At 50.9% G+C, this 26,100-nt stretch overlaps 9 protein-coding genes across 9 annotated transcripts; 6 read left to right on the forward strand and 3 right to left on the reverse strand.

The window, feature by feature from the left end:
- Positions 1 to 296: 296 nt before the first annotated feature.
- PENARI_c006G04243 (uncharacterized protein) lies at positions 297 to 2,246 on the forward strand (the record flags this gene model as incomplete). Its single annotated transcript, XM_022630288.1, has 2 exons — positions 297 to 898; positions 950 to 2,246. The coding sequence occupies 2 exons, from the start codon at positions 297 to 299 to the stop codon at positions 2,244 to 2,246; spliced, it is 1,899 nt and encodes a 632-aa protein (XP_022489730.1).
- Positions 2,247 to 3,948: 1,702 nt separating this feature from the next.
- Positions 3,949 to 6,486, forward strand: PENARI_c006G11221 (ZZ type zinc finger domain protein; the record flags this gene model as incomplete). Its single annotated transcript, XM_022630620.1, has 2 exons — positions 3,949 to 4,080; positions 4,252 to 6,486. 2 exons carry the CDS (start codon positions 3,949 to 3,951, stop codon positions 6,484 to 6,486), a joined length of 2,367 nt encoding a protein of 788 aa, XP_022489760.1.
- Positions 6,487 to 6,969: 483 nt separating this feature from the next.
- On the forward strand, positions 6,970 to 8,324 carry PENARI_c006G05618 (serum paraoxonase/arylesterase family protein; the record flags this gene model as incomplete). Its single annotated transcript, XM_022630347.1, has 2 exons — positions 6,970 to 7,281; positions 7,377 to 8,324. 2 exons carry the CDS (start codon positions 6,970 to 6,972, stop codon positions 8,322 to 8,324), a joined length of 1,260 nt encoding a protein of 419 aa, XP_022490033.1.
- Positions 8,325 to 10,909: 2,585 nt separating this feature from the next.
- On the reverse strand, positions 10,910 to 14,785 carry PENARI_c006G01910 (uncharacterized protein; the record flags this gene model as incomplete). The annotated part of the gene is made up of 3 exons (XM_022630177.1): positions 10,910 to 11,096; positions 11,149 to 14,112; positions 14,163 to 14,785. 3 exons carry the CDS (start codon positions 14,783 to 14,785, stop codon positions 10,910 to 10,912), a joined length of 3,774 nt encoding a protein of 1,257 aa, XP_022489864.1.
- Positions 14,786 to 15,203: 418 nt separating this feature from the next.
- Positions 15,204 to 16,669, forward strand: PENARI_c006G11174 (ubiquitin C-terminal hydrolase 37; the record flags this gene model as incomplete). Its single annotated transcript, XM_022630617.1, has 6 exons — positions 15,204 to 15,329; positions 15,380 to 15,474; positions 15,526 to 15,625; positions 15,673 to 15,854; positions 15,903 to 16,084; positions 16,137 to 16,669. 6 exons carry the CDS (start codon positions 15,204 to 15,206, stop codon positions 16,667 to 16,669), a joined length of 1,218 nt encoding a protein of 405 aa, XP_022489867.1.
- Positions 16,670 to 17,175: 506 nt separating this feature from the next.
- On the forward strand, positions 17,176 to 18,713 carry PENARI_c006G07635 (putative oxysterol binding protein (Orp8); the record flags this gene model as incomplete). The annotated part of the gene is made up of 6 exons (XM_022630450.1): positions 17,176 to 17,252; positions 17,312 to 17,388; positions 17,447 to 17,486; positions 17,540 to 17,609; positions 17,660 to 17,719; positions 17,769 to 18,713. 6 exons carry the CDS (start codon positions 17,176 to 17,178, stop codon positions 18,711 to 18,713), a joined length of 1,269 nt encoding a protein of 422 aa, XP_022489582.1.
- Positions 18,714 to 19,157: 444 nt separating this feature from the next.
- On the reverse strand, positions 19,158 to 22,999 carry PENARI_c006G06870 (condensin subunit YCS4; the record flags this gene model as incomplete). The annotated part of the gene is made up of 5 exons (XM_022630418.1): positions 19,158 to 19,328; positions 19,380 to 21,764; positions 21,815 to 21,956; positions 22,004 to 22,127; positions 22,177 to 22,999. 5 exons carry the CDS (start codon positions 22,997 to 22,999, stop codon positions 19,158 to 19,160), a joined length of 3,645 nt encoding a protein of 1,214 aa, XP_022489601.1.
- Positions 23,000 to 23,397: 398 nt separating this feature from the next.
- On the forward strand, positions 23,398 to 24,996 carry PENARI_c006G10924 (serine/threonine protein kinase CDC7; the record flags this gene model as incomplete). Its single annotated transcript, XM_022630604.1, has 4 exons — positions 23,398 to 23,650; positions 23,709 to 24,153; positions 24,207 to 24,267; positions 24,319 to 24,996. The coding sequence occupies 4 exons, from the start codon at positions 23,398 to 23,400 to the stop codon at positions 24,994 to 24,996; spliced, it is 1,437 nt and encodes a 478-aa protein (XP_022489638.1).
- A 104-nt stretch (positions 24,997 to 25,100) lies between these two features.
- PENARI_c006G03213 (ubiquitin-specific protease OTU1) lies at positions 25,101 to 26,084 on the reverse strand (the record flags this gene model as incomplete). Its single annotated transcript, XM_022630244.1, has 1 exon — positions 25,101 to 26,084. The coding sequence occupies one exon, from the start codon at positions 26,082 to 26,084 to the stop codon at positions 25,101 to 25,103; it is 984 nt and encodes a 327-aa protein (XP_022489655.1).
- Between the last annotated feature and the right edge of the window lie 16 nt (positions 26,085 to 26,100).

The raw sequence follows: 26,100 nt of genomic DNA on the forward strand, positions 1-26,100 counted from the left end.
TGGGCTGCTCCTTCTTCTCACCCCTTGCTCTTCTTTCTTCTTCTTCTCTTATTCATCTTGGTATATCTGTTGCACAAGGTGTTCATTTCTTTCTTCTAGGCCATTTGGTTTGTTGTTTTTGTTTGATTTCCATTTACCTGGGTATCGTTTCCTTGCTGAATCCGGGTTGGCCCTCACCAGACTCCGTTCCTTTTTCTTCAGCCGGCACCCGTCCCGATCACCTGGTCTCGAGGTAAATCTCTACCAGCAGGGAACATTTGAGCCATCTCAACCTTCGGTATCCCTTGTATTCCAACATGGCTCCTGCTCGACGTCATATCGGGTCTAGCCGCAGAAAGAGACGGGACGACGATGGCGAAGATGAGGGTTCAATGGCTGCAGATCTGGGAGACGACTCTCTGAGTGAAGGCTCGGCCGACAGTCACCAGGAGGATGAAGATGCAGATGCAGAGGGTAGTGAGGAAAGCGAGGAAGAGGTGGCCCCGTCGGTCAACGGCAAACAGGTCAACGGTCAACGGGATAAGTTGACGCGGCACAGCTCTACGTCTCCCGAGAAGCGAGGGTCCAAGACAACGGTTTCGGATACTGAGGCGATGATGAATGGATTGAAGGTTTCGGATGCCTCTGGTGATGCTGAAGTCAACTTCGACCACCTAGAGGTTAGAACACCTTCTGCCCCTCCCACCGAACCGAGGCGAGATAACTTGGCTTCAAGGAAGCGTCGTGAGAATGACAAATATGTGAAGGAGCGTGATCAAAACCCGGCTTTCGTCCCCACCCGGGGCAGCTTCTTCCTTCACGATAAACGATCCGCTGAAGCGGGCACAAACGGTCACCGGCCTTTCAGCAAGAGCAAGTCTCGTCCATACGGTCTGATCGTGGACGGAAACTCCCGCAGGTGTGTACTTTTCTACGAACCTTGAGTGATAGCACTCACTAACGGAATTAGGCCTTCAAAGTCCGATGCCAGCGGAGGACAGTGGGCACATGACCTCCACGATACCGTGGCAGACGATCGACCTGCTGCTGCTGCACCGAAACGCCCAACGCCGTCCGTTGGACAGCCTGTTCCTACCGCCCCGAGGTCCTCGCCGCCAAACCGATCCTTCTCCAGTACAACGTTGGTTGGAAATGTGCCGGTGGTTGTCTCCTTGCCTGGAATGGCCCACCCTGTCCAGTTTGTGACTGAGAAGAAACTCCACACTCGGCTGCCTCAGCATCGGCCTCCCTTGAGGCGCGACAAGCCGGTCCGGATTTCTCTCCCGAATCAGGCTCCCCGGTACATTTTCCCCTCAGTGGAGCGCTCGTTCATCTTCATTCCTCGCGCATTGCGGCCGAACCAAAGCTACCGTGGGCGTGGCCGTGGTGGTGGGTTCTACAGTGGGCGCCGTCCCAGCTATTACCCCAACTCATCGTACACGCCAAGTTTGGTGAGCCGTCGGTCTTCGCTGGGTCAGGATGGGTGGCCTTCGCCCGCAGGATCCACCTACTCCAGACCCATGATCCCCACTGAGCCAAAACCCATTGTTCGCATGCCCCCGCCAAATCGCCCGCCTATGGGGCTCCCACAATTCGGGGCTCTCCCTCCTGGACCCATTGCCATGCCGCTCCCTCACCCCGCATATCGGGAAAGCCGCCCCGCACCGATCCCAATGCATCAACCTCGTCCCCAGAAGACGGTCTCTGTGGCTGACATCGAGAGTCCGGCTACTTTTCCATTCCCATTCAACCCTCCTCAGCCACAGCAAGAGCAGCCCTTCCATCACCAGGTTCCTGCCATGCACGCCGATGGTACAGGTCCACCTAGCCAACCCTCTGCCACCCCACTCTCTCAGATCCCGGAGCGAGCCATCCACGCTCCGCCTTTCCAACCTTACACGTACCAACAACCTGGCTTCTACCCTCCGGGCTATCCTCCGGGAGGCATGTACTACCCGAACTCGGGCCCCGACTATTACAACGGACCAGTGGGGCCTGGTGCATCTGTGCCGAATTTCCCGGGCCAGCAGGCACCCTACTCAGCGGGCGAGCAGCCATCTCAACCTGGAACAGTTGCTCATGAATCCAACGGCACTGTTTACTTCTACGATGCCAACCAGATGTACTCTGGGTCTGGCTACAGTGGACCGGCACCACCCGGGCCTGGATCTGGACCTGGTGGTGTGGTCGGCATGGGTGGGATGATGACGCCGCCCGGTACAACCATCTACTACCCGCAACAACAGTCCGGGTACTACGGTCAATGATCGACGATATCAATTCTCTTTGACTTCAGCTTCACTTCGGATTCCTTTTCCTTTCCTCTCACCTTTCGCATCTATTATGTTGTCATTTCCTTTGAATCTCTTGATCAACAGGGGCCATTTCATTTTCATTTTCCACTTCCATTTTTCATTTCTCAGTTTTCATCCAGCCACATTCACTTGCATGACTTTGTTTTCTTCTATCTTAATCTTTCTGGTTTTCATGGTATCTCCGATATGACTCATTGCGGCCCTTGTTAGATCTGGATTATTGATGCATTTGAGCGTTTTCCCCCTCATGTCTCCGCAACTCCTCCACAGTACCTCCAAGGTACATCCATGCTAGACTCAAGTACTTGGTCCAGCTTCTTCTTCCAATCGGGATATCGAATCTCAATTCTTCACCTATGACTTTATTTCTTTATGTTGATCCGCCACCTCGGGTTTTTGACAATAAAAGTAATTGCAAAGTCATGTACATTGTGTCTTGTAAAATCACACTGTTATCTGCTATCTTTCGCGCGATGTAGAACGATGTAGAACGCTTCTTGGATTAGCTCAAGATTGTGCTTCTGAAAGGGCAGCACAATCATTGCCTTATATGGAGGTTATAGTAGAAACCAACAGCACACACCGTGGTAACCAGGCTAGGGTCGGTTCTAGAGTGACAGTATGACCCGACGGAAACCGTTGAATGCCATTGCTGTCATACCATGAGATTCGAGCCGAGAATCAACTGCAGAGTGAACCAGAAAGATCGGCATAGCAACCCTGCAGGGTATTCTGGCGGAATTGCGGTTGCCTGGGTTGACAGAACCTATATAAAAATCCTTATTTTGGGCTTTCGTGGCTTGCTGAAGTGGCAACTCTCCTGGTCTGTATCGACATCTAAATAGACATTAACGAAGTTATGCAGCTCCTTATCTATCTATATTCGGCCAAGGCTCGCAAAATGGGCCAGACATCTAAATCCCCCTATTTTTAGGCTTTGCCAAGGTTGTAGTCCGGGGGCACATTCAAATGGGCTGAGTTTAGACATGGTGATACACATCCGGGGAATATACAATGTGAAAGATGTGCATCTTGCAGCCCGGGAATGTACACAGCCCCGTCATCTAACCTTAGGAGGGTTGATCCATATCTTCCCAGTCTAAGATCCAAAGTCGGGAGGTCAAGTGCCGGCTGTAGAAACCGTCTCGTCTTCCTAGTTCGTGTCGGTGGATCTGCATGAGGCATTTGGACTTTTCCCCTCATCATTTCCCCACACTATACATCGATGTACATGCATGATTCTAGCCCTCCACCAACAGCCCTCCAATCGGGCGAACAACTCCCGGTCAGCAATCAATTCATGACCTCATATAATGATGTGTCCGGTTTGAAATGACACCGAGTTGCAGTAATTTGTTCCCCCCGGCTTTGACGCCATATTAGGTAATCCACTCACCGCCTTGTGAGGCAGCTGACCGTCTCTCTCCGCTTTTCCCTGGAGTTCAATGCTTGTACAATCCCCTCTCTTTCCTAGACTTTGCCTCATCTTTAGTTTTCCCTTTTTCATCTTCATCTTCCTTTTGCATCACTGACTTCTTCACCTGGTACCTCTCAGTGCCAGTTTTCCCTTCTCCTGTGACTGTTGCCTTATCTCCACTAGTGCCCTTTGGACATCCACCCTTTGACCCTTTGATAGAGAGAGAGCTTGCACATCATGGCTACTCCATCCTCTCCTTCTCATCCAGGGCCGGATCATATGGTCACGGTCAAGGTGCTCTACAACGATAGCAACCGTCGCTTCAAGCTCCCTCTGAAGGAGCTCAAGGCTCAGGTGTTCCCTCAAATGGTATGTCTCCACTCAAGCTCCGACCGGACTTCTAGTCCGACTCCATTCCTTATCACCGATCTCCATCTAGAGCAACCCTGACTACGTCTACACTTTCACTCCTGTCTTTATTTCATAGTAAAACACACTGTTAGGGGAAATAAGGGAAATTGACTGGTGTTTTTGGTTTAGCTCCGAAGCCTCCTCGGCGTTCCGGCGGATGTCAACGTCATCCTTGAACGCTATTCAGACAGCGCCGGTTCCTATATTCGCCTGGACTGTGACAACGTCGCAGTCTACAAACAGCTCTATCGGGCTGCCAAGGCCAAATCCAAGCTCCGAATTAAAGTTTCAAAGGTCACTGTCCCCAGTCCCACCGTCACAGAGCCCGAGATGCCCTCGGAGCCCTCGGCACCGGCCGAAGAGCCCTCTGTACCGGAGCAGCCTCGATACAGTTTCCTGGAGACTGTTCTGAGCCCGGCCGATCTTCAGGCTCGCTCCCAGAACCCCGCTCTCATCGACTCAACCCCAATTCCAAAGTCGCTTCCCATTGGCCAGCCTCGTTTCCGCAACTTCGAGTTGGACCAGGAGAAGCACCACTTCCCTCTCATCTCTCACAACTCCGTCAATGGTATGTTCTGCATCGACTGCAACAACTGTGGTCGCTCCATTGCAAACGAGCACTATCACTGCAGTATTTGTGAGAACGGAGACTATGACATGTGCCCACGATGTGTCGAAGACGGATCATCTTGCGGCGGCGATGGTCACTGGCTGATTAAGAGATTCGTTCAAGATGGTGTCGTTACGAACAGCACCACCGAGACGATTCCTCCTCGCAACCAGTTTCCTGTTAAGTCTGAGGTGATCACCAAGCCTCATGTCCCTGTGAAGGCTGAGCTTGTCCAGGTCCAGGCTCTTCCCGAAACCATCCCCGAGCCGGTTCTCAAATTGGATGTGAAGCCATCGGAGTCCTTGGATGCTGCAGTCCAGGGAGAAGAGAAGCCAATGTGCAATGGCTGCTGTCGTGAAGCTGATGGCAGCTATCTCGTCCGTTGCAATGACTGCGAGGACTATGACCTGTGCCTTCGTTGTCTCCTCAGAGATAAGCACGGTCACCACCCTGGTCATACCTTCCACCTTGGCTCTGACCGTAACTTCTCCTTGAAAGATCTGATCACTTCTCGCTGTCTCCCTGGTCGTCAGTTCCGCCACGCCGCTGTCTGTGACGGCTGTGACAGGCGTATTGTTGGCGTCCGTCACAAGTGCCTGGCTTGCCCCGACTGGGACTTCTGCCCTGAGTGCATTGCTACAGCACCTGAGAACCACCCTGGTCACCGGTTCGTCAAGATTTACGATACTATTGGTGAGGCTCCTCGTGAGCATGAAATCCACTATGGTATCTTCTGCGACGGTCCACTGTGCAAGAACAAGCCTGCTCAAAGCTACATCTCTGGCGTTCGCTACAAGTGTGCTGTCTGTGATGATTGCGACTTCTGTGCCAGTTGCGAGGCTCTCCCAACTGACCACCACAACCGCACCCACCCGCTGGTTAAGTTCAAGACTCCTGTCCGCAGCGTGACTGTGAGCACCCTGGGCGATGACGGCTCTAAGGGAGCACTTGCCCTGGGTGACCGCTGCCAGAGCCACACTTGGGACAGTGCGGCGGTTGATGAGCAGGAACCCGTTGAAGTGGATGCTAAGTCCGTGGAGATGCCCAAGGCCTTCAAGCCTGAGGTTGAAGCTGCCTCCAGCTCTGGTGTACCGGGCTACAATGCAGAGTTCCTCAAGGATACCGTTGAGGACGGCACCATTATGAAGCCAGGCAATGTTTTCTCCCAGACCTGGACTCTTGTCAACAACGGCCATGCTGCATGGCCCGTTGGCTGTGACGTGCGCTACGTCGGTGGAGACGCCATGTTCGATGTCGACACCAGCCACCCCTCAGACACCATGTCTCTTTACTCGGCACAGCAGAGCAACAAGCTGTTCGCCCCTGTGGAGCCCGGCGAGTCGGCTGATTTTACCGTGAACCTTCGCGCCCCTGAGCGTGAGGGCAACGTTACCTCTTACTGGCGGTTGAAGCTTCCCAACGGCATGGCTGTGGGCCACAGCCTGTGGTGCGAGATTGAGGTGCAGGAGCCTGTTCCTGCTATGGCCGAGGAGTCCCCCGTGTCTGAGATTGGCGGAAGTGGCATGATCTTCCCCAAGCTGGAGAAGGAGTCCCCCGAGTCAAGCACCATTCAAGAAGCCCCTGCGCCCGTGGCACCCACTCTGTCCAATTCCTCCGAAGTCGACGTTGAGGATGTGGAAAGCCTGGCTCTTGACGATGCCAGCACCGATGCTGGCTTCCTAACCGACGAGGAATATGACGTCCTCGACGCCAGCGACCAGGAGTACTTGGAGGCCAAGCAATCCGCAAACTAAGGAGCATTTGCGGGGATAATATTTGAAACTGTATCACGACACGTTATGGAATCGGGAATTTGCACAAGTGCAATCATCTTTTTTTATTATATCTTTCTTTTTTCGGACTTGCACCTAGTCACTCCACTCATGACTAGCAATTAATGATGTTTTTGGCCTTTGGAAACTAAGCAAACACCCAAAAAATGTCCATTGCCATAGGATAAGTTAGTTGCCCAAATTCAATTGCTCTATTTTCTAGCTTCTCGGTGCAATCAATTCCTTTTATACTGCGAACCTCACCCGACTGTGCTTCCCCCACATCGTGATGATCCTTTCTCTATTCTTCCCCCCTCCCCCCACAAGGTATTCATATAATCCCGAGGTCTAATTAGTAATGACAGGGTCTCCAAGGTCTCCCAAGTCTGACCCTCTTTTCTTCTTTTCCTCTCATTCCCAATCCCAGTCTAAATCAATTGATCCAATTGCTCTCCAACATACAACATGGGTCTACTCGGCACCTTAAGTCTGGGCATCTTCGTCGCCCTGGTCGCCTTCCTGTCTGGCCCAGTATCTCATATCATTCGCATTGGAGGTGTCTTCCTCACTCCCAATCCGACGGTCCTGGGTGAGGGCCAGGGCCCAATCTATATCGAGGATACAATCCATTGCGAGGATGTCCACCACTACCGACCTGCGAACTTGCTCTTCACTGCTTGTGAGGATTACAAGAATACGCGCTTTAGCTGGTTCCCGCCGTTGGGGAATTTGGTGCCGTCTACTACTAGTGGTTCTATTCATGTTGTTGATCCAAAGGTGTGCACTACAATATTCCCTCTTTCTGATCTGCTTCACTCTCCACACATAACCCCTCTTCTATATAAGAAACCAATATCTAACAACCAACCAAGACAATGAAATCAGCCCGCCTGGCATTTACAAACTTCAAAGGTCCCTTCGTCACCCACGGAATTGACGTTATCCAAGACCAACAGCATGAAGATGCAGTCTACATCTTCGCTGTGAACCACCTGCCCAACCCAGCCTACTTCAATGCAACATCAGACTCAGAGATCCCAGAGGGAACACACAAAGCCCGCTCCCAGGTCGAACTCTTCCACCATATCCTGGGCTCTAAGACTATCCAACATATTCGCTCAATCAACCACCCGCTCATCGAAACACCCAACGATATCTACGCCGAATCTCCGGAGTCTTTCTACGTGACCAACGACCATTTCTACCGTGAGGGCGCGATGCGCCATGTTGAGGATGTATGGTCTAGTGCGAAATGGTCTAGTATCATCCACGTCCAACTCCCAACCAACACCAAGGACACAGAAATCCAAGCCTCGGTTGCATTAGCAGGTCTATGGAACAACAACGGCCTCGGTCACGGCCGCACAACCAACGAAATGATAATCTCCAGTGCTATCGGTGGTGAATTATACATCGCAACACCGGACTCCAACCACTCACTCTCGATTTCGGAATCTATTGCTTTTGATACTGTCACTGATAACCCCAGTTACTATGTTGATCCGTATGCTACTAGCGGTGATGATGTGAGTGGGGTTGTTGTGGCGGGTATTTCGAGGGGGATTCGGTTACCAGTTACTGCTAAGGATCCTGATGGGATTGATCCCGTGCAGGTTTGGTATGCTCGTCCTTCTGGATCTGGGGTTGGGGCTGGGTGGGAGAAGAGGCTTTTGTTTGAGGATGATGGGATGAGGATTCGGACGGCTAGTGCTGCTGTTCTTGTTCCTGTTGAGATGAATGGCGATGGGGTTAAGAGGGCTTGGCTTTTCGTTACTGGCTTTATGTCTGAGCGGATGGTGGCTGTGCAGGTTGAGTTGTAGATATTGCTATGAATGATGATGGTGTAGTTGTCTGTCTTTCTTACTTCTGGTATTTGTAGAAGGTGGATTGTATATTGTTTATTCTGGGAGAGTGTATGTGGTAGGAGCATGGTATGACTTCAAGACATGAAGATGTGACATTGTACTTTGCCATGCATATAGAAACTCGTTTCCCACTTAAAATAGGTACATGGAGAGACATGACAAGAAAGAGAAGAACAGGAAAAGTGAACAAAAAAGCTGAATGGGAGATGTGAACAGGAAATGCCAACAGGAAAAGACAAAGATCAAGAAGCTTTTGTCTTGGTAGTGCTCTCAGAATTATATCCAGGAAGCAATTTGCTTGCTGAACCGAAGTCCAGACAATTCCCTTGCTACTGGTCATCACAGAGTCAAGTAAAAGCCCTCAAGTCGCAACTCTTATTGGATCACTTTCGTGCCAGAACTGTAATCCAACCGGTGCCCTATCTCGGAAGAGTCCAAGCAACAGTTTTCGTGTCTTCAGCAGTAATTGCCGCGTCCTAAGGAAAGACAAGTCTTCTCAGAGGCTGATAGCTGCAACCGGAATTCAAGGAAGGAGTCACAGAGTAGCGCACCACATCTGTGACTGTATCCATCCTGACCCACGTGTGCCTTCGCAGTGTCCAGATCCCCAGTGAGAGTCCGTATGGGCACCGGGTACCGGGTGCCCATACTGGGAGGAAAGAGAAAAAGGATCGTGAAAGGACTCAAGAGGCCAGTCCTGAGACCCTTTCAGACCCTCCCGACCCTCGATTTCTGCCCTCTGCATAGAACATGCCGTGCAAGAAAGCAAGTGTCTGAACTCTTTCTTCGCCATCTGACAGACGTGAAAAACAAGGTCATGGAGCCTATCGACATGATTGAGAGACCATGAGGATTCCGGGGTTAGAGTTGAAGGCCTATCCCCCAAGAGAATGGAGTTGCAGGATCTTTGCCTTCTAGTAGAACCAACACTTAGCTGCAGACCTGAGTATTCCTCAGCCACTGTGATCTCAGTGACCGAGAATGTCGTTGATTGTGCAGGTTGACCTCTGCCGACTTAGCCTCAAAAAATGCAAACTTGCATGAATGCAGACTCGCCCGCGCCCATGCCCTGCTCCCACAACAGTCAAATGACAAATTGAGCACTTCCTGACCAGGAGAGTGCCCATGTCCCCAGTGCCCACTCATGGAGGAAGAGAAAGAAAACACGAAGAGGAACCAAGAGGAAGCTACTCTCGAGAGTCATCCGTGCCCCCGACCCGTGGCGTAGACTGCCTGGACAAGTCCGAAGCAGAAAGCGTAAGGATCTGAACTCATTCCATCAGATGCCCTCCTGAACCGTAGAACATGCATGTCTTGACAACAAGAGAAGAAGATGGCGAGAGCAATTTCACCAAATCCTCCTGGTAGCCGAGAACCCTCGACACCACCCCAGTGCATGCCAACAGCAGAACTTAGCAGCGAACAACAAGCACCTCCATACTGAGTAATCTGGTGCCTGTTCCCATTCATGAATCACTGCCCACAGAGCCAACGCCCACAGAGACATTCCCTCATCCCGGATGCACAGAACCCAGTCCGGTGTGGGACGTACCCACGGCGGACTCCCATGAGATAACCCACAGTTGGAATGGGAAGAGTGGAAGGGATGGGGAGATGTGAAAGAGGGAAAGAGAAGGAAGAAGTTGGGGGAAGTGAGGGTATTTATACCCAGCACCTGCCCGTCCCAATCGAGAAATATCTGTATTTTGGCCAGCACTCAATGCCGTACGATTCAATATGCCATTCAATACGGACTTATTCGCATTTATCTCTTTCTCTCTCTAGTTTGAGATGTCTATTGTCTTGTTCTGTGGTGCGAATGGGTGAATAGACGCCCGGGTGAGGCTATTCACCCCATGCCTCTGTACAAACCTGCATGTACGTGCTTCAGCCTCACTTACGCCCTTTGACTCTTGCCTACACATTCCTCGGGGGCTTGGTACACGTCTGCTTTTCATTAACCTCGAACCTCACGAACAAGGGTCCTGTCACATTGTCCGCAGTTCGACAACCACAACCTATGCCACCACCCACAATCCGCTTCAACACACCACAAGGTCAGAACATCGACCAAGAGACGAAAAGGCGAGGCAGCCCACAAGAAGAAGACAGTGCTGTCCTTTCCAGGCCCAGGACAACCTGCTCTTGTTCCCGGCTTTGATATACTACATCTGGGAAAGGAGACATCTGCATGCCAGGGTCATATAACAGTAGATCCATGAGCTATGGTGACAATACAAAACTAGAACAGAATATCATCCAGAATGACTCCATTCAATCCCTTATCCCATGCCTCTATATGGAACCAACACCAACACCGTAGCCTCATTTCTAAAGAAAGACCCACCCAAGATGAGCAGACGACAGTCTCATTAGTTATTGAACAGAAAACAGGTTGTAGATATCTGAGATGGAAGACAGTGCTAGCGCCGCTGCAATGCAAACAAGTCGGAGAAAAGAGTTAAGAGGAAAGAAAAAGAGCATAAATAACAAAACGAATCATAAAAGGGAGCACCCAGCATTACACCACATTAATCACATCATTTTGACTTGCCGGATGGCGTCGTTTGGGAGGAGAACGAGCAAAACTTGTCCTTGATCGCGATCACTTCGTATGTACCCTCGTCGGAGGTCTTGATGGTCTTGATATTTTCATAGGAAATGTCATGCTTGATATCAAGGACCTCGGACTTCTTTCCCTTGGCAGCGTTGGAACTTCGGATGTACCTGCTGGTTGTCAGTAAATTGGAATGAACAAGTCTGGAGAGGAATAACTTACGTGAACTCAAACGGTGGTGTACCCCAGAACTCAAAATGAAGCTCGGCTTCTCCACCCTCGTGAATGTCCACGATGGTTGTCTTGCCTTTACTGATCCTCACGCTGGGCATCGGGTGGATGACCTTGGTGATGTCCTTGTGAGCCCGACACTTGCCACTGGCACCATCACTAACCGCAGTGATGGTGAATTCACCAGGGCGTTCAGCAATACGGCGGAAGTTGGTGTTGGGAGAAGAGGCCTTGCGCTGGGCGCCGTCGAAGCTGTAGAAAACGTCGAATGGAGCGTGCCCGGACAGCGAGAACGAAAGCCGCTCGCCGACACAGTAGTCGACCTTGGACTCAAGCGGGATGATGGTGGGGACATCGGAAACGGCAACCCGCACCGATGAAGAGTCTAACTCGGTGGTCTTTTGGCATCCTCGAGAGTCACGAACCTTGTGGATACTGACGACATGTTGGCCAAGGTCAAGGTGACGACGAGGAATGAGCAGGTTGTGACGTTTGGTGTTGATCTTGGGGATGGTGACAATCTCGGGTCTGGCGTTGGAGTGGTGCTTGATGGTGATCTCCAGGGAGAACGGCGGGACACCTTCCAGCGTAATGGGGACAGATTCCTCGCCGCTGACATCTTCCTTGCAGAAGCCATAGACGTGGCCAGGGGAGTCAAACTTGGCGGAGGGCAGCGGGTTCACTTTTTGCGTCACAACCAGCGGGGCGCTCCGAGAGTCATGGTCGTAAAGATTGTCGCCAACTTGCGTGAACTTGTAGCTGTATTGACCAGGCTCTGAAGTATCCATCTCCATTGAAGTGGCATGAAGAGCAGACTTGAGGGCTCTGGGTTTGGCCGAAGACATGCCACGGTCTGTCTTGCGTCGCTGCTCGTATTGAAGATTATACGGAGGGTTGCCCGACAGCCGAAGCTCCATGCTATCATCGTCACCTTGGCAGACCTCAGATTTGACGACCTCCTTCGCAGCAGCGACGGGAGAACCGTCTACTGCAATGATTTGAGGTCGGGGGATCCACGAGATTTCGAACTCGTTGGCAGTCTGATCCACGGTACCCGGGCAGCCGCTGTCCATGACTCCGGTGATCTCATAGAGACCTTGCTTATCCACGTTCAAGATGCTGTTCTCTTCCCAAAGGATTTGCTGAATGGGTTCTTGTTGCAGGTCGACATTCCTGTAACTGATAGTCCAAGGCCGCTCACCCTTGAGTCGCACTGGGATATCAATCTTGGAGTTCTGCAAGGCCGACACAGTTCTCTTCTTGTCGATCTCACCGAAAGACACGTGTGGTGGCTGGGACCGAGCTTGAATCTTGATGCTTTCTTTTAGGGTTCGTTTGCAGCCAGACTTGTCCTTGACACTGGTCAATGACATGGTGTACTCGCCCCCGCTAATCAGTTTATCGGTTCTGATAGTGGCGGTATCAACGTCGGAATCCAGTGTGAGTTTCTGTTTCTTGCCGTTGTGGAAGATCTCATATTGGAGGGCCCAGGGTGCCTCTCCAAGGAAAGATACATCTACAGCAACTTGCTCCCCAAAGCAGGCCCGGCGCACTCCGGCGGTTCCCATGAAATGGGCCGAGGCTGGTGGTTTGACGTCCTGCTCAAGCACAGGTGTCTTGTCCCTGAGAGACCGCGGCGAATAGACAGAGTCTTCGATATCCAGGAAATAATACCTGTAAAATCCGGCTTCCGATGGGGTCAAATCGAGCTGTGCGCGCACACTGTCGATCTTTTGAGATTTGGTTTGCGTTGCACCCTTGGAGCTCTCAATGCTGTATCGGAGAGTGAATGGTGGAGATCCAGTAAGATCGATATCAACCAGTAACCCAATGGCATTGTTGGCGCAACGGTCAAAGATCTTCTCGGCCTTGACTGCAACCTCAGGCTCAGGCGGGTTTTGCAGATGGCAGGACGAAGGCTCCAAAATCTCTCCAGGACAGAACTGTGTGGAAACCGATGCCAGAGAATACACCCCAGGCTCCTTGATCTGATGGACTCGGTCGATAGTCATTTGAGAAAGAGTTTTGGTATCCTCTATTTCTTGCTCCTCGCCGGTGTAAGAATAGGCCACGGAGAAAGGTCCATCATCGTAGTATCCATTTCCAGAAGGATGGAATTGGAGTGGGAATCGAACGCTTTTGCCTTTGGCAACCCGCAATGGATTCTGGGCGTTGCAGTCCTCGAACGACAAACGCGGACGTTCATGAACAGAGAATTGGTACCACTGGGATTGCGACTTTGCAGATGGCCGATCCGATTCTTCGAAGATTGCAGAATAGTTGGCGACATTGCCAGCAGCATCATGAACTTCCTCGATGGTATAAAACCATTCTCCGCCGACATTCAATGACTCATTTAGCGGGACCTCAATCTTTTGGCTCTGGGCCCATGAGACATCGGGTTGGTTGATACTGAACAATGGACCAGTAGTCCTCTGGTTCAGTAGCGGGGAGCGCAGATTATCTGGTTGGATGTTGAGAACCGAGAATCCACGATCGTGATTGTTGACCTGGCGACTGTATTTGATCTTCAATGGAGGTGTGCCTTCCACCTCCAGGGCGAAGTTGGACAATTCTCCCTTGCACTTGTCAAGGTGCGAGTTTTTGACGAAAGCACGCGGGCAGGAAACCACCAACGCATCGACAGTTCTGGTATGGACATCCAGCTGAGACTCGTCCACCACCCGTTGAAGACGGTAGATTCCAGTCTTGCGGATAGGAATCTGCAGATCCCGATGTGACTGCCCGGGAGTATGCTTTTTCTCCGCCTGACGTTTGATGTTCTTCAGCTGCTTTGTCGGAATGGTAATGGTTTCATTCTCGCCGGTGTGAAGGTCCATGCGCAACATTTCAATCATGATCGGGTCGGTCTGGTTGACACGGATTGGGAGGTCGATAATGGATTTCAACGAGTCGAGGCAAAGAGCATCATGGTCCGGGTTAAGAACGGCGGATCTAAATCAGTTAGCATGTCACTCAATAGCTAACGCCAGATAAAAACTCACCCCTCTGGCAGAATATGAACGATTTGCTTTCCGAGGATCAAAGATGCATTGTGAATGATATCCCCTGGCTTGACCTTACGCTCAGAGATGGACATTTCGCGATCATAGGCCACCTTGACCAGTCCGGAAATCCATGCACCCCATGGGATTGGGATCCGGAACATCAAAAAGGCATTGCCCACGACATGGAGCAGGAAAAGGGCAAGTGTGGTCGGGAAAGTCCACTCTAGCCAAGGTATGCGCAGAGCCTGCAGGCCGAACAAGAAGACCAAATCAACCAACGTCCATTTCACGAGGAGCCCCGTGGGCTCGCTATCGGATTCCGTCCACGATTCATACAATCGCCACGCATGCAGGGCGAAGTAAAAGCCGACCACATAGAGTCTTTGGGTGGGTGCATCGACCGTACTCTCGGGAATCAGCGGCGCATTGGTGTTTGAGATCGGAGCCGGTCTGGGTGCTTTGGAGGCGGATTTCAACGGTGATTTGGTCGGCGACCTTGTACGGATCCCCCGCGATTGCGATCGTGAAGGAGTAAAGAGCTTTCTCCTTACTCCTGAGTCTCCTGGGTTTGTTGTAGGCGTCTGGGGAAAGGCAGACGCGAGGAGGGGTGTGCCGTTCATGGCATGCTGTGGTTGCCAGAGCTAGGCCTTTCGAGGAAAGAAAAGGATAGAACCAAAATGAGGATCCGGGTCAGCTGCAAAGACCTTCTAGAGTAGGTTGAGAAGCTGTGGTATAGGATGCGCCTATAGCTGTAAAGTTGGAGAATGAAGGGAAACAAAAAAGTGAAGTTTGGTGGAGACGCGGGAAGCGCGTCGGGGGAAGCTCGGTCCACTAGACGACATTCTCCCATACTGTATACACATCTTGTCTATTATGTATTGTTCTTTGACCTCACTTTATCTTTAGTTCTGTCGTATTTAATTGCGGTGTCTTTATTTCACTGGACGCCCAGCTACTCCATCATTGCACCTTAGCTTCTTCACCCAGTCCAATCATCGCCACCCATCGCAAAGCGACTTCATATCTTCCAAAAAAGCCATGGGTCCACGTATTAAGCGGCGCCGACTGACAGATCCGGAAGACGAAAGCGACGACATCTGCCAGGCTGCTTCTGCCTTGGACAAAGACAGCTGGAATGGATTCTGCGAGGTAGAGTCAGAGCCGGTATGATTCCTCAGCATTGACATATATGTACAGACTAACGGATATTCCAGGCTCTGTTCAATGTCATGCTGCGTGAATTTGGCGTCCAAGGTGTCCAGGTCCAAGAAGTAGTCTCTCTTGACGAAGAGATGATGGCCTTTCTCAAGTACGAACCCAACCCATTTTGTCCCAGACTCAATTGCTAATAGATGTATAGCAAACCTGTTTACGGCTTGATCTTTTTGTTCCGTTGGCGTGAGGATGATCATGGCAAACAAGAAGCTAGTTGCCCTGAGGGAATCTGGTTTGCCAACCAGGTAAGGCCCTTGATACTATTTAAATGGTGTTTTTACTAACGGGGAAGACCGCAAATAACGCCTGTGCCAGCGTGGCACTACTCAACATTGTGAACAATATCCCAGGTATTGATTTAGGAGACAATCTGCAGTCTTTCAAGGATTTCACGATGCCTTTTACTCCAGCTCTGCGTGGAGATGCCATCAATAATTTCGAATTCGTCAAGAGAATCCATAACTCATTCGCCCGGTATGCCAATATACTAGACTTTTCTTTGTTCCGGTCTGACTTTGTTAGGAAAATGGATATTCTCAATTCAGATCTACAACTCAAGATCGAAGCTACGGCCAAAAAGCATCGCTCTAAGGATCAGGATGATGATGATCATGACGATGCAACCTTCCATTTTATTGCCTTCATGCCTGTTATGGGTCAACTGTGGAAGTTTGATGGACTTGAGCGACAGCCTCAAGCACTTGGTATGTTGGAGCCGAAATATGTCAGGATGACCCTGCTTACACCAGTTGATAGGCGAATGTTCCGAGGACAACTGGTTAGAATTGGTCCGGCCCAATCTTCTTACCCGAATGGCCGCATACGAAGAAGACCAGATTGAATTTTCGATCCTAGGACTCGTGCGTGACCCTCTACCAGACCTCATCAAGTCCTTAGCCATCAACGTGCGAAGCCTAGAGATTCTCAGCCAACGTGCTATGTCCCTGGCACCTCCCGACATTGAAGTCGCCTGGAATGAAATGATCCTCGGTCCTGAGCCATCCTTGTGCCTGACAAGAGAAGGTATCGATGCGGCGGAGGTCCCTGAGACGGTCCTGCAATACCAATCGTGTTCGATGGCGCAGTTACAGCAGTATCAGCAGGAGCTTAGCAAGGACCAGAAGGAACTACGAGCACGCATTCGGGAGGAACAGCAGTCACACAGAACAGATGATGAGTACGCAGCTGGACGGCGGTTTGACTACAGTCCGGCGGTGCGAACGTGGCTTCGGCTCTTGGCGCGGAAGCAGAAGCTGCAGGAGCTACAAACCGCCCTCGTGGCCAACTGATTGGCCGATGATACCCCTTTACTCCAATTATTTCAATTCAAGTGACTTTCTTTAATCTCCAGTCTGAGTGCAGCGTACATGTAGATCCGCGCCTTATCATTTGACCCGTTCCGGTGACATCTAAGTGTCGAAAGTATACAAATATAGACTTAGACTTAGACTTGGACAATAAAGAACAAAGAATAAAGAACAAAGAACATACTCTCCATAGAGGACTCGTACACCGCACCCTCGAACCCCACTGGGCAAAAAATAGTTCACACGTCACCGCCTCGATTGTTATCGAGTTCTAAGCTCCCTTACCTCCTTTCTTTTCTCTACCTTTGACCATATTGAGATTGCCCGTGAGCAATTTGCGACTCTAGCGACACTCCTCATCCTTGTTTCGGCACACAAGGCCCGAGAACCCCCCTCTCAACCCCTACTGGCGACCGGTTCGCCACATCTTCTACTCAACAAACCAGCTTCCCTCCTCAACATATCTTTATCGCACACGTTAAATCACCATGTCGACCGCTGCTGTGCCTGAAAAGGCCCCAGATGACTCCTCCAAGCTCAAGACTTTCCTCTCTATTCTCCGGAAGTATGTCTCTGGGGTCGCCCCGCACCGCCGTTTCTAGGCGCTAACATGCTGGCTATTAGGTTCGTGGGTGTGGCAGATATCGCCTCGGTTCGCTTTTCACTGCCGGCGCAACTGCTGGAGCCGAGACCGAATCTCGGTAGGTCATTGCTGTGCTAGCCTTTGTGGAGTTGGAGGCTAACGGGTTGGTGACGAAGAATACTGGAATTACTTGGACCGACCCGAGACCTTTGCGAGGTCAGCAACACCCATATTTGGCAGACGCTCATGTGCTGACCCAAGAGCTACAGCATTGGCAAGTCGGATGATGAGTTAGGCCGTATGTTGGAAGTGTTGAGGTTTTGGTTCACGAAGGATCTGGTATAGTTCCCTGCGTCGGTTGGCCGGATATATTGTTGACTTGGTTCCAGAAATACATCAAGGGGAAACCGTGCAAGCCATACAACTCCACCTTGGGTGAATTCTTCCGAGTGAGTTACTCTACAGGTATTCTGTTGGTTTTTCCCTGACACCCTCTAGTGCAGCTGGGATGTCAATGACAACATCCCCGAAGAACAAAACCTCCCCGGAATCAGCTCTAACGGCTCTTCGAGCGTCCAAGACGGCGACGACAAAGTCAAAGTGTGCTACCTCACCGAACAGACCTCCCACCACCCCCCAGTCTCGGCCTTCTACATTGACTGCCCGGAGCGGGGAGTCACCGCGCGCGGATTCGACCAAATCAGTGCCAAGTTCACAGGCACCAGCATTCGCGTGAGCCCTGGCCAGCATAACCTTGGAATCTTCGTCAACATCGAGAAGAGAGACAACGAGGAATACCAGTTGACTCACCCAGACGCCCACCTCGGAGGAATCCTACGAGGCGCGCTGGCTATCACAGTCGCCGACACATGCTACATCACCTGCCCAAAGACAGGCATGAAGGCGATCCTTCAGTACATGGAAGAAGGATGGATTGGCCGATCACAAAACAAGTTGGAGGGTGTGATCTTCCGCTACAACAAGGACAAGGACACCGTGACAAGAATCAAGGACGTGCCAGAGAGCGATGTCATCGCTCGCATCACCGGGTCTTGGCACGGCAAGATATACTTTACTCCGGCAGGCACTAAGGAGCCATCTCTGCTCATCGACATTACTCCTCTCTTTCCCGTCCCGAAGAACATCCCCCCAGCAGAAGAACAGCTGTCTAATGAGTCTCTAAAATTCTGGGGCGACGTCACAAACGCCATCGTGGACAAACAGTTCGGCCAGGCCACCAAGTTGAAACAAGATATCGAGGAACGGCAACGCGAACGCGCAGCAGAGCGCAAGGAGAAGGGCACCGAGTGGAACCCGCGTTTCTTCACTGGCGCCGTGACGCCGCTGGGCAAGCCCGAGTTAACAGAGGAGGGACAGAAGGTTTTGCAGGGGATTCGGTCTGGCGAGTATACCTTGACAGAAAGTACAGTGAAGGGCGCATAGACCGGTTTAATATCTCCTTTCCCCGCAGTTCACAAACGTGGCGTATCTGGCATGCGACCATCACACACTCGGCGTCTTTTCCTCTTTTTCTTCTGTGTTTACGTCTGGTCTCCGTTACTTTCTCATCACATACTTAGATCTTGCGCATCTTTCACCCTTTAGATCTCTTTTTGGGCAGCTGCTCCATCGGAGTAGATGACCGATGGAGCTGTTGATTAGTATTGCAATGAAGTTATTGCATATCCTGCACCTTGTGCCTCCGGAAATGAATATAGCAGAGTCTAGTCTAGCTTATAGAATGTAGTCAAGGTACGCAGGTTCATTGGGATGAATCATGATGAAAATTATGCATTGCTTTAAACCCCCCAAGACTTAACCGACAACGCCAGAATTTACAAACCAGACCCAAATCATCAATGACATCAATACATAAGCTGCCTCCGATTAGGCTGCCGCACCGACAACCTTGAACCCGGTACTGACGGTCTTGGTGATCTCCTCGTTCTTGTGCGGTAAAAGAGACAGGGCGTAGGCGACATCGTTCCATTGGCGTTCTGTCTCGCACCGAGGAAGTCGAGCAGCCAATTTGTCGGCCAGCTGGCGGGCGTGTTTTTCCTGAAAAATATTAGCCAATTCCATTAATAGGTCATTGAAGTATGATCGTACCTTTTCGACAAAGCCGATCAAGAATTTGACAATGCGGCGGAGAGAGGCCTCCTCTAGATTGCGCTCTGCACTCAACAGACTGAACATGTCGACAAAGTGGTTGTAGACTGCATTGTCCTTGGTTGCAAGTTCGGTGAAGAACATGCGAGCCAGATCCGCGATCTTCTTGTCGTCGTCCTCCAGGCACTTGGCCATTTCACCCAACTGTCCCTTGACCTTGACTTGACCAGCCAGAATGAGGAAGGTGAGAGTCATGAGACAGGTCCGCTTGACAGAATCGTCATCGTCATTCAAGCGACGATAGAGGAAGTCGGTGTTCTCGTCGATCAGATGGTTGAAGCAGACGGCCATGTCACCGAGGGCAATCACAGCGTTGCTACGCACAATCGGGTCCTCGGACCGTTCCATGATCGTGATAAGAAGTGGTAAGTTCTTCTCGCAGTACTCGGCAGAAACGCACATGAGCTTGGCCAAGCACAGAGTCGCAGAGGCTTGCAGATCACGATCCGGATAGGCATTGTTGTTGGCCAAAATCTCTGTTACAAGGGGACCAAACTTGGCCAGAAGAGAGTTCTCTCCGTAAAGAAGTTCACGTTCTCGGATGTGGGCCATAGCATCCTGGAAATCATCTTCGGTAGTTCCACCGATGAGATCAAGCTCGTCCTCGTCGGCATTGTCTTCCTTTTGAGGGGCGGAGGCAGCCTTCTTCTTCTCCTGTTCAACCTTACGACGCTTAAAGTCGAGTTCGCACAGTTCAAGATGAACAATCTGCTTAATTGCGATGTGACCAACAACGTACAGCAATTGCGAAAGCGCTGCGGAGGCTGGCTTGGGTTTGGAGCCCTGTCCCTCAGTTGATGCGGTTCCAGGACGCTCCTCTTCGCCATCAGCAGCGGAGGTATGGGAGGAAGGTGGGCGCTGTTGAAGGTGTGGCTGGAAGACGAAGATTGTTTTCCGTCGAAGAATGTCTGAGCAGAGCACATCCGGGTGCTTGGAGAGAGTATAGATCGCATTGAGCGCGTGCTCTGCTACTCCATACCATTCCTTGCTGTTTGTCTCAATCTCGAGCATGGCAGCAAGCTTGACCAACACGGAGTGGTCACTGGGAAGTTTGGTAACTCCAACTTCCTTTGACTTGGCTTGTCGCCCAGGAATCATGCGTCGCAGAGCGATACAAGTATACTTGGCGAGCACGAGGTCAGACTTGCCATGACCACTCAAGCCAATACGCAGCATGGCTTCGATCTCCTTGACCACAACTTCGGGGTCTGCTAGAGCTAGCATGCCGAGCACTATAATCGAACCCCGGCGCTGAGTCCGCGAGATCTCCTTTTTCTGGATGCCATAAACCTGCCATAGCTTGGCAATGACTGCCTCTGATATATTTCCAGCCTTCATCATGGTGCTGAGCAGTTGTTCGAGACAGGTCAGTTCTGCAGGTGTCGCACCAAATGTCAGACTGATCATGTTGCGAGCAATATAATTGGCGGCATCGTTGGGACTGAAAGAGCCTGGCGCATCAAAGAAAAGACCTTTGTAGCAGTCAATCAGATGTGTTTGGACACCCTTTCCTTCGTCACTGTTGCCCTTGGTCCAGATCAGACGCAGCATGCGACGAATTCCACCACGGGCCGTTTCAATCTTGTACGCATCAAGAACGACAAAAAAGTCCATGGCTTCGATAACCTCGCTCTTGTTCCGCGAAGATAACAATTGCGAGACAATGGTAGACGCCGAGTGAAGTACTTCAATGAAGCGGATGGCCTCATTGTAATATTTTCTGGTCAGCTGGAGCCGTGTCAACAGCTCGGAAGTTGCAGCCTGTTCTTGGGCCTTCTGAATTGCCACAGCCTTTTCTTCTTCAGTCAATCGGGGTGCTTTCGAGGGTGAGTCGTCTGGCAGCTGTGTAGCATCGTCAAGCAGCTCAGGGTCGACCTGCGTCATATCGCCTGCATCAAAGCCAGGGGTCTCCGCAGGGCGAAGAGAATTCAGCTCGGCGTCAACTGCGTCGAGTCTCTCATTCCACTCCTTGTATGAAAGCTGCCCGCCGTGCATCACACTGAATGGGTGCGTGGAGACAAGCTTGGACAAGAGTTTAATTGCATTACGTCGGACGTTACTGCTCTTGTCCTCCAAGCTTCGAGTCGCCAGCTGAGCCGCGGACTGTCGTCTCTTGGGGAACTTTTGCTCAAGATCACAAATTCGCATAAATACCTGGATCGCACGGCAGCGGCAGTAAGGGTTGATATCGAGGAAACGCTCTTCCAGTACATCGAAAAAGGCGTTGATCTGGGTTTTGTAGTTGTCGCTGGGTTCTTCTTGTCGGCTAAGATCAGCAATGAGGTTTCCACAAACCTCGATTACTGCACAGCGGAGTGTGTATGCCTGTATTCGTGAGTGAAAGAACCACATATCTTGTTATTGGCCATAATTACCTCACTATCAAGCTGCTTTGCCAGAAGTGTCATTTGCTTGATGATTAATCTGGGGGCAAGCTCAGACAGCTTGATGATGAATGACGAAACAGACTTGGGCCCTCTTGTGTCATTAGAATTGAATTCCTTGTTTCCAAGTTCCCTAAACAATGTCAGTGCGAGACAAGACAGAACGGCGAATGGCATTACTTCAAAATTTCATCGGAGAGCTGCGGGTAGTCGTATTGTTCTGCCAGAATATGCAGAAACTCGGCCATAGGCTCAGACAAGTGTTCAAAGTAGGTCAAACTTTGCACAATCGACGTTTGGGCACCTATACCAACGTTAATATAGTCGCGCTGGGACGGGTCCGTTAAGCCTACCAAATGCATGACCGTGGTGCTTCACTGCAATACACAGGACCTTGAAGGCGTGCATGCGAATAGCCATGCTCTTCACCCGCTGCTCACTCTCGAGAACCAGATAGATGGTGCGCGTGAAGAGATTAATAAAGGTATCCCGATCCGAAGTCGTCAGGAAAATGCGTCCGAGTTTGAGCTTCATCACCTTGCACATGGTCTCCATGGATATTTGGATCTGCGGCGTCCAGTCCCATTGTCCGTCCTTGGCCGATTTCTTGGACTTGGGTCCTCCTCGTCGCACAGGAGCTGCCTCGGTTGGCTTTTCTGCTGCCTTTACCTCGACAGCAGAAAGGGCCCACTGCAAAAGGAATCCGTACATTTCCAGCAGCTGCTTGTGGGCCTGGATGGCATCCTGTTCGTCTGACTCCAAGTCTCCATGGATGATGTCGGCCTCGACGGAGAGGCCAGAAACGACCAAATCTAGAAGTTTGCTCAAGGATTTTGTGGGAAGGACCGTGGAATATCTGCAAGTGTGAAAAGGTTCGTCAGAGTCGATTCCTGACGGGCGAAAGCCTCCATGGGTAAGTTGGGAAGGGACCGGGGCGCACTTTAGCAAAAATTGTAGGGAGTCAAATACGGATGATCTCGTTAATCCCTCAGGGTTCTCCGCTACCGCGTCCACAATCGGGTTCAAAACATTGTCAATCAGCGCGGGCGAAATTGACTCGGGATCCGATTCGCAATCCAGCAGTTCCGGGTCTGCATCCGGGGTTGGGAGTGTCGCGGGGTCACTCAAGTAATACTTGAGCGAGTCGTTGATGTCGAACTGAATCCTGTCCTCCATGGTTGTTGTTGTTGCGAAGAGATCAAAGCGGGGAGGAAACTTGTTGATAAGGCCGATTGTTTGGCTTTTGCCAAAAAGGGCCGATTCTTACATAATCTTATGTAACTCGTCATAGTTTACCGCTAACGCTGCAGCTTCCCCTCCTTACCGCCTTGTATCCATCGATCTGCCAGCCCCAAGGGCTCTTGGTACTGTCACCGCGCGTTTTGCCTGCAAACCTACCGCGTTTGGATTATTTTGGCAATTGACATCTGAAAACAATCAAACTTCAAAGAACCTTTCCAAACACCAAACATAGACACGTGACACCCAAGACCATATCCTCGACACTTGAAGACCTTTCCGAACCAAAGCACGACCAATCCTCTTATACTTGCTCGCGGGGGCTCTATCAAGCTATGTCGGCCCTCCACGCCGCCCCAGGCGTTTTTGAGTTGCAACGCAGCAGCTCTTTTCAGGAACCACAGGCATTGAAGCCCCAGTACACACTAGCAGAAGAGGATGATTCGGTTTCCCAGGGCGCTGCGCCTCAAGAGGAGAGCGAATTTGAAGAAGAAGTGGACGAATCCGTTCGAGAGGACATGAGAAAGCTCGAGGATACCTTTCCAGGGATCTCGGACAGGTTTCGTCTAGTAAACAGGATTGGAGAGGGTATGATATCTTCATCCTATATGGCTTGTTTGCTTGTTTACTGACGGACAAACTATAGGTACATTTTCCACCGTGTACAAGGCAGAAGATCTACACTACGATCACTACCAAAATGACTGGGATATCTTTGACAAAGCACAACAAGACACATACGACAGCCCTCCATCTAAACGAAGACGAGTACAGGGTGACTTGAGCGGGCGGAAAAAGGCACGATTCGTTGCCTTGAAGAAGATCTATGTGACGAGCAGCCCGCTGCGAATCCAAAACGAGCTGGAGTTGCTACATGATCTCCGAGGCTGCGGGTCTGTTTGCCCGCTGATCACTGCTTTCCGATACCAAGATCAAGTCGTTGCCGTGCTACCCTACTTCCCACATACGGACTTTCGCATTCAGTACCGAACATTCATGGTAGCAGACATGCGCCACTATCTACGATCTCTTATGACTGCATTGAACTCGGTACACGAACATGATATTCTACACCGCGATATCAAACCAACGTAAGTTCATTGTTCTCGCTTTAATTTTGCCTGCATACTAACTTGTATGTCAGCAACTTCCTCTACAACCCAGACCTGAAAGAAGGCGTCTTGGTTGACTTCGGACTTGCAGAGGTATGACTTCCATCTTCTATACTATGACCTGCATACTCACAGTTTCAATAGCGCCAAGGTTCGGAATACACTAGCCCGTGTCTCTGTACTCATCAAAGCTATGTCCGCCGGAGCCGGATACTTTCCAGTTACTACTCCAAGAATCCCCCATCGGCGGGATTGTCCGCCGGCTACCCCAAGAACGATTCACGGCCGTCGAGACGAGCAAATCGTGCTGGCACTCGAGGCTTTCGAGCCCCAGAAGTTCTCTTCAAATGCACTTCACAAACCACAAAGATCGACATGTGGTCCGTTGGTGTCATCCTTTTGACATTGCTGGGACGTCGGTTCCCCTTCTTCAACTCTGCAGACGACATTGATGCGATGATTGAGATGTCTAGCATCTTTGGTACTCGGCGCATGAAGACCGCAGCAGCCATGCACGGACAAATCTTCGAAACAAACATCCCCACTATCGGCGAGAAAGGCTACAGCTGGGAGAAGCTGGTGAAATGGTCAAGCTGTGTGGAGGACTTGACAGAAAGCGAGGAACAGGCAACACGTCTATTGTCTGGCCTGATGGAGCTGGACCCGTCCAAGCGTCTCAGTGCCGCAGATGCCTTGCAGCATGAATTCTTCACAAATCCCGTCCATCATGATGTCGAATGGGGCGGTAACCCTGAAGAGAGTGCAGACTCGGCAGAGGAAGACGAAGGGGAAGATGAAGCAGACGAGGTCGCTATGCTATGAGACCCGATTTATGTACGATATGTGATATCGATTTGATGCCATACGCTATTCATACCAAGCAGATTATAATCGCTGCAAAATGCATTATCATCTATTTTAACTGCTTAGCCTGCTTCTCCAAAATCATAATGCCCCGTTTCCGCCGCATGCTTGGTGGCACCTCTCTCGCCAGTAAATGTACCACCACAGACGTTGCACCGCACAGTGAATCCAGAAGTGTCGGTATAGTAATGTTTGCCCTGAAGAACCTTGCATAGTTCCTTTGCTTTTTCCAAAACAACAGGGTCGACAGCCTCAAAAATCTTTGTATCACCATCAGCCAAGGGGTTGGCACGAGTGTATGGCGGGTGGGAGGGTGACAGGGCGAGGACGTCGTAGTGTATTCCTGAATAGACGACGATACATCGCGTAGGTGCTCCTTCGTTGAACTGAAACATGTTGAGAGTCTGTACGTCAATCGAGCAGATCTCGATGTTAAAGTATTCACTCAGAATCTTAAGCTCGATGGCACCACCCCAAGAATCCTCGTTCTGGATCCACTGGCAATATTCGTCCGGCTTCTTGCCTAAAATCGCTGCTGTATATTCTGTTGGGTTCGACTGGATGGCGCCTGCGATGATCGATCTAAGCTCGACCATTGTGTCCATATCGCCCATGACTGCCGCGCCGACTGCTCGGAAAAGGCATGAGTTGTCGTCCGGCATGACGCGGAGAACAAAGGTTCCTGCATGCTCTGGCGAAGCGATCTCTGGGGGGTCGTCGGCGTTATTGGTTTGCGGTTTTTGCGACGAGGTGGACAGTTGCGACAGCGTGGCCGGTGGCTCCTTCTTTGCTTCGCTAGGAGGTTTAGATCCCTCTTTAGGAGCGACGATAAGTGACTCCCCATTCAGCTTGACCCCTGTTTCTGAGATGGTCTGGCCTGGTTGATAACTGCCTAGCTCGAGCGGCTGGAGAGGGTATCCATATTTCACATCAAAGGCAGTTAGACCAGTCTTCTCCACAATTTGGTCTCGGAGATCTTTGATAGTTGCAGTGTCGTCTAGAGTGACAGTTGACTGGCCTGAGGGCCCGCGCACTCGGATCCTCATGATGCAATAGATGAAA

This window comes from Penicillium arizonense, assembly GCF_001773325.1.
Source record: "Penicillium arizonense strain CBS 141311 chromosome Unknown PENARI_contig006, whole genome shotgun sequence".
In the NCBI taxonomy this organism is placed as follows: domain Eukaryota; kingdom Fungi; phylum Ascomycota; class Eurotiomycetes; order Eurotiales; family Aspergillaceae; genus Penicillium; species Penicillium arizonense.